The 7,376-nt window shown below is 33.5% G+C and overlaps 1 protein-coding gene across 1 annotated transcript; it reads right to left on the bottom strand.

Annotated features, from left to right (window-relative positions):
• Positions 1-428: 428 nt before the first annotated feature.
• Positions 429-1,710, bottom strand: LOC116128677 (CBL-interacting protein kinase 32-like; the record flags this gene model as incomplete). Its single annotated transcript, XM_031414435.1, has 4 exons — positions 429-850; positions 1,283-1,357; positions 1,438-1,494; positions 1,573-1,710. Coding segments are annotated over 4 exons (345 nt in total), but the record flags the coding sequence as incomplete, so codon positions are not given.
• Between the last annotated feature and the right edge of the window lie 5,666 nt (positions 1,711-7,376).

The raw sequence follows: 7,376 nt of genomic DNA, 5'->3' as shown, positions 1-7,376 counted from the left end.
AAGCTGGTGAAGGGAAAAAGAACATAGTTCACATGTGTCTGATAACAGTCTTCATTAAAAATGCGCCCCCACATAATAGCAAAAAACCATAGATCAATTTGATTGCTCACTAAGTCTTCGCATACCAATATCGTATGTTGATTTCTCAAACGTTGATGTTGGTAATGTTTTGGTAAATAGATTTGCAAAATTTTTGTTGGAATGTCTCTGCTTACTACCATTATCTTCTGATGTAAAAAATCCAAGTTTCTTGCAACCACAAAGCATATTCCATAAGTATAGTCATATATAATATCGTCTAATAAAACACGAGTTAGAGTAGTAATAGAACTTCGTCTAATAATGACATGTTGAAATTGTAAGAACATAAAATATGAGAACATACTTTTAAGGACTTGAAATATGTCTTCTTTCTTATTTCAGATATATGAGTTGAAATAGGGCCATTCCCACAAATATATAAAAAGTATATATACATAATATATATACAAGTGTTTATAATAACAATTTCTCGTTATTGAGATCCGGGATAATAAGAAAAACAACTCCATCTCTATTGGAATCATCCACGCTTTCCAACAACAATAACACGGAAAACAATTGGTGAATCCATGTTCTCTAATCTAACACAAAAAGAAAAATGGTCCCTCCCCCAAAAAAAAAAAAAAAAAAAAGAAAGGAATTGGAGAAAAAGAATGAAGATATAGATGCCTTTATGGAACATTTAACAAGGTAAGCATCATCAGAGGAAGGACTAATCACCACTCTTCAAACTCTACTTCATCTCTTGCATATCTTCCTCAGTTTTCCACACCACATCATCAAGGCATGTCGATAGGTTTTTGTAGAACTGCAGATGCATTAAACGACCATCGAAAAAATTACAATATCATGAGCAACTTTAATGATGCAATTAAACATAACTAAAGCAATGCATTTCAACATTTTGAACGTGGTACCACACGTAAGTTTAATCTGCCTCCTATTCAGCCTCTTAAGGTTTAAACTTCAATTCATTGTAGATTCGAATGTTTGTTCATTGAATCAAGATGAAGCAATTTAGATTGGATCTTCAATATGCAATTTGATGTTATCTTTTATTTTATGTTATGCATTCAATTCAATCCAAGTTATTTACTTTCTTTATGACAATCTCATCCAACTTTGGCCAATTAGTTTAATTACACTAATTAAAAGTACTTGTGATAGAAAACAAGGAGGATATTAGGGCTACAAAAAAAGGGGAAATATAAATAAATCCTAAAAAAGAAAAAAATGATACCTTATGAAACTCCAAAGTGTCCCCCTTGGCTTTTCGCACCTCAACCATATGAAGGGAAGGCGCTACTTGAAATATCTGCTTGACAATAAGAAACTTTAAACAAAATAAATTCTGAAGACATGTCAGAAATTACGTATAGGTTAGCCATCATTTACCTCAGTGGCCACGTTAAGGTTTCCTTTTCTCCCAGCTTTCATATTTTCAAGCCTCATCTATTTAAAATAAAAACCAGTTATATTTGTAAAGCTTCATAAATTACTGCCAACTCTATTTTTTAAAAATTTCCTCACCTTGTAATTTTTTTTGTGAACATCAAAACCAAGAGGCTTAGCTGCTTCTTCTATTTTATTGATTATCTCGTTAGCAGGAGATTTAGATGTGAACCTTGTTTCTCTCTTAAATCCCTGCAGCCAAACACTCAGTAATGATTAAATCTTAAATTTAGAAAACCCCACAATGAAAAAGCACTTCTATAAAATAAAAATATACCAATTATATGGTCCAATTGTGAAGGAAATATGTCATTGTCACAACCTATGCATATAAATCAATAGGCCTAAACCTATTCTTGATTGGGTTAAAATAATCAATAGTTGAAAAGGGAATTATCTATATAAAAAGCCGAAATTTTATTCACATCCCATGAGGCTAAGCTAAATACAGGTAAACACCACCAGATTCAATTATTGGAACTTGAATTAATAAAAAAAAAAAAAAAAAAAACATCAAATAAGAGAAGCTCTATAAAGTCTAAATATTTGTAGTTATACACCAATTATATGGTACACTTGCTAAGGATATATGCCATTGTAACAACTTACGCAAATAAAATCAATAAAGCCTACTATACCTCTTTTTGACTGGGTTAGAATAGTGGAAAAGAACATTATCCATATGAAAAAGCTTAAATTATGTGACAACTCATGAGAGTTAGCTTAAACAATGCAAGCACCACCAGTTACAAAATCCATCAGTATCTTTCCTTGAAATTCAGTAAATTGTTGTAAGGCCCCTGTAAAATTAGTGAGAAACCTTCAACTTTAAATATATTGTCAAAAGCCTCCCCTGCAATGACAGTCACCATTGAAATACTGAACCAATGGGATCCAGATGTATTTTAGTCAAATTTCAGGGGAGATCCAAGGAATTATGTCATACAAAAAAGACTAACTTCACTATATATATATATATATATATTAAAATTTAACATAATTATTGGAGCCAACATGTTCAAAATAGGCAATCTGACTCACATGAATATCAAAGCAGGTTAAGCCAAACTGAAGGAATAACGATAGTTTCAGATATAGAGGCAAATACACTTCTAAAAAATTTACTCTACAGAAAANTTCTTAATTATAACTATAATCTTACAGAAATCTTTAATGACCAAACACTTACTCTTAGGCATGACTATTATGTTACCGTTCGAGATTTAGCGAAATTTCAAGTTCATGCCCCTAGTTGTATTTATTTTAGATTCATACCCTTAAATTAACACTGTTAATTAATTTTGAATTTTGACTTGTGTTATTACCATCCTGCCCTTCACTTTGAATTTACACCCTTAAATTAACACAATTAATCTGGCTACAAAGTTGAGAGAAAATGCAAATGCCAAGGAGGTTGTTTTCCAGCGATGGGAGGGTACAACAGTGAAGAGGTTTGGTGTAGGGGTTACAAGGAAGAGGTTTGAGGTGATTTTAGGTGAAAAACCAGTTGGAACTAGGTTGAAAACGCTAGAGGCTGGGTGGTGGTGGTGGCTAGATGGTGATTGTAATACCTTGTATTTTATGGAATTTTATTAAATTTTATTTGGTGATTTTTCGGGTTAAAGTGTTAGATTTTGAAAGTTTTGAGGGGGTAAAGGTAACGGTTGAAACAAGTGGAGACCAAAAAAATTTGCCAGATATTTTGATGAAGATTAATTGTTCAAAGAAAAGAAAAACGGAGAAGAAGAAAGAAAGGAGAGGAAAAGAGAGAAGAAAAAGGAGAGAAAAAAAAGAGAAAAAAAGAGAGAAAGAAGAAGAAAAGAAAGAAGGGAGAGAAAGGTGAAATCCGGGTATAGAGAGAGAGAGATGGAGGTGGCTAGGAGAGTTGCCACCGGCGACCAAAACTCCGGTGATCAGAAAGAGTGGAGCAAGATCAAACATATGGGAGGTGAGTAAAGCTTAAAATTTCCCCCTTTTGATGAGTTTTAGTTTATTTGATTTGTCTTGGTTATAATTGAGTGTAATGACATAAGATTACACTAAAATGAGAAGATTGAGTTCAATAATTTTATGTGAGTAGAACATATATGTTGTTCTTAAACAAAAATGGGTAAAGATATGATTGTTGATATAAGAGTTTACTGTATAAAAATCTGACTATCTGGAATCCTGAAAATTGTTTACGTGTTTTGGATTGTTGTTTGAAGTTGAATTTCGGATTTCGGAGCATGTTGTAAACTTCTTGAGGAGTATTTAGAAATTTATTTCACTCAAAAAGTCAAAGTATTGAATTTTCTATGGATTTTTGAAGTTTGCCTTGCAATTCTAAAATTTCTATTTTCTGCAGAACATGCATTTTTGGAAAATGATTTGATGCATCTATCCTTATCCAAATTGAATGATTTTAAATTCTGGTGAATCCTATATGTGTCTAGTTTAATTTTGGAGGTTTTCATGAGATTTCAATTAAGGGTTAAATTGTTATGAATTTTACAAGTTAAGAATCAGTTCGCAGTTTTGAAAGGGTAGAAAGAAAATTATGTTTTAAATATTTGTTGATTCTGGAATGGCTTGAAACTTTTATGGGGACAACATATGTGTTTAGAATACCCCATTAAATTTATAGCTTGTTTGAGTGAGCAGAGTTTTATAAAAATCCTGGAGTGATCAGTGTTCAGTTATGAGACAGCTTTTGTTAAAGGATTTTAAGTTAATCTTTTGGTGTTTAACTGTCCAATGAATTTAATGTTGTTGTGTTACCATAGAGAGGCCTTTGTGTGATGAGGTTATTGGATTTTGGATGAAGGAAGGCAAGTGGAGGCACCGTTAGAGGATTTCGACCCCTTCTTCATATTAAGGTTTTTGGCTTCAAAAAGGTGAGTGGATTAGTAATTTTCATTAAAATTTATATTGGTCTTAAGTTGATTAATTATTTACCATGCATGTATATAATATATGTTGAGTTAAGTTGGTGAAGAGAAATCCAGTCAATTGGTGGGGTTGGTTTGTTTGATTAATAAATGTGAGTGTTTTTGTTTTGAATGAATTATAATGATAACGTTTGATTGGGGTTTTGGCTGGATGATGCATAAAATGGGGCTAGAATTATATATATTGTGGATTGCATTTCTGCTCAATTTATGCTTGAGAGGGGTGACTGGATTACATGTGTTTATGGGGTACATTGTTGGCCGAATTGAGCATGGAATATACGCTGCATCAATTGATAGATATTGTAATTGAGCTTTAAAGTTTATTTGGGATTTATTAAGAGTTGTTGGGCTAGCTTAGAAAGGGTTGTATAGATTTATAGCCCATTGATTAATAGTGTTGTTGGTGTGATAAAAATTGGAGTATGGGTGGCTTATAAAAAGAGATGGGCTCGACCTGAACATAAGAATTGTGAGTAATGGATAAACTGGGCTGAGTAATTGGGTCTTATTAATTGGTGGTGAGCTGGCTCACTATTAACAAGGCCCATCTTGTTATGGGTTTAGTATTGGTTTGTAATTGGTGGTAGGATTTTAGGGGGCATTTTTTCATTTTTGTGAACATTGAAGTACAATTAGGGGGTTAATCTTAAGGTTTGAAGCCTTTAAGACTATATTAAACTGAAGGACAACTATGGGTTGTAAATGGATATTTTACATGTTGTGATATTTCTAGAATGTGTTCGAGTGTTGTTCTCATATTTATATGCCTTGGCATATGGACGTGTATGAAGTGTGATGTGTTGAATATCCAAGTAAGTGTGTAAGGAAGTGTTTGGGTTGGAGAGCAAAAATATGTTAGTTGGATTTCAGACCACCTTTCCATAGTACCCGTCCCTCTTCAGGCATCAGCTAGCCTGTATGCTTTTTCGTAGCCTCCTGCGAGTGTTGAGATGGTTTGTACTACCGCATGGTGGTAACGTCCTATCGAGACAATACAAATGCCTTAGGAGCTTCAGGCGGGATATTATGGGATACCATATCATGACGCCCCAAGGAAAGACTGTGGGTCGAGTATGGTTATCTAGTGATGAGTATACCATCCTGAGGATAAATTGTGGATGATACCACCCTAAGGATAGACTGTGGGTGGGGTATTGATACATGATGTCCCAAGGATAAACTGTGGGTGAGATTCTTCTATATGATACCATATCACGACACCCCGAGAATAGATTGTGTGACATGACTCGTGTCGACGCTCCCTATCCCATAGGCTCTAGGTGCACCCATGATACTCGGGTGATCAAGACGTGCCATGTGGGAAAACTATGAATTCTGTTTATGAATTAAAGCATCATAAAACTCTAAAACAATTATAAACACTCCTTTTTGTTTCTCATAAATAAATATAACATTATTTGCAAATAAACAAATGCAACTGAATTTTTACAAAATGAACATATGTTATCAGATTTTTCCATATCTTTTACAATCCAAAACATGAAATAAATACATGATAAAGAAACATAAACTTTGTAGCGGAAAATAAAATAGAACTATGACACATATGAGGAAATGAAGTCGTGTGGCTCAACCTTGAGTGGGATTCACTCCTCTGCGTGATCTCTTTCTTGTCATGCTTATAAAATCTCATTTCCATAAACACATTTTATAATATAAGTCATCTTTCATAACCAATGCTAAAATCTCTCATTGCAAAACTTCTTTCTGAAAACTTTTATGATAAACAAATCAATACTCATGTTTCCCTAAAAATATCATTTCTAAAAACATTTTATATACAGATAACATTTGAATTTATAAATTTTCATTTCATATATATATACCAAACCATCTCTCAATCACATGTGAAAACTCTCACCCAATAGTATCCAAGGGTAAATTTGTCCAACTCGACAAGATCTAACATTGCGCCGGTGGAGCCACTAGATCCATCCTAGTAGTTATCAAGAAAATACACCCGTACTAGCCAAACTCATACTTTACATTTATAATTGCTTATATTGCACATAATAAATTTCAACTATTCTTGCCCAATTGTAAAATTTCTAGGACCATTTAATGGTCCCATCCAAACCTTTCCCCATGAAGTATTATGACGATGCCTAAAAATCACAATTTTGAGTGATACAATAGATCTCTCCTCCATTTCATCTCTAGGCACATTTCCCCTTCCTCATGTTTGGGGAACTATTAATTTTACCACAAGTCTTGTGTGAGGTTGACCACATTGACTCATGTTCATGCAATTAAACTTTCTTTCTCAAAGATAAAAACTTTATGTATGCATCATGAAAACATCTGAAGAATCTAAAACCTTTGCTCTTATACCAAGTTGACATGACCTATCCCGACCCTCCTTATCCCACGAGCTTCGTGCACACCCATGAGACTCAGGTGACCGAGATGCACCATGTTAAATATGTAAAACCATTAAAACCTGTATTTCTGAAATATCATCATAAAACATTTTCCTCTTTGCATCATTATGTACATAAATCAATAGTTCTTTTACAAAAATTAGAGGAATATTTGGTATCAGGTTTTGTATCATTTTTACAAATCCAAAATAAAACATGAAATGACACATGATGGAGCAAAACACAAGTCTTTGCGATATAAAAGTAAGATCCATCAGTTACACACTTGATAAAATGGAGTCGTGTGGCCCAACCTTGAGCGGGTATCACTCTTCTTGATCTAATTATATGAAGTGTGAGTGAGTCAAGCTAGATCAAAATCAACCAACACAATAACATCTCTACCTATGGTTCTACTCAACAATCATTATCAAACTTCAACTCCAAACTCCAGCAAACAATCAACACAAAACAAGCTAGAACAAGTTCATCCGAGCCTTAATAATTCACAACAACAATAAATTAACAAAGAAAGTAAAAAGTCAACCTCAAGGCTTAAAGGCAAAGC

The sequence above is a fragment of the Pistacia vera genome, unplaced genomic scaffold, assembly GCF_008641045.1.
Source record: "Pistacia vera cultivar Batoury unplaced genomic scaffold, PisVer_v2 Contig201, whole genome shotgun sequence".
In the NCBI taxonomy this organism is placed as follows: Eukaryota; Viridiplantae; Streptophyta; class Magnoliopsida; order Sapindales; family Anacardiaceae; genus Pistacia; species Pistacia vera.
Note: the sequence above shows the minus strand (reverse complement) of the source record. Positions and strands in the feature narration are given on the sequence as shown.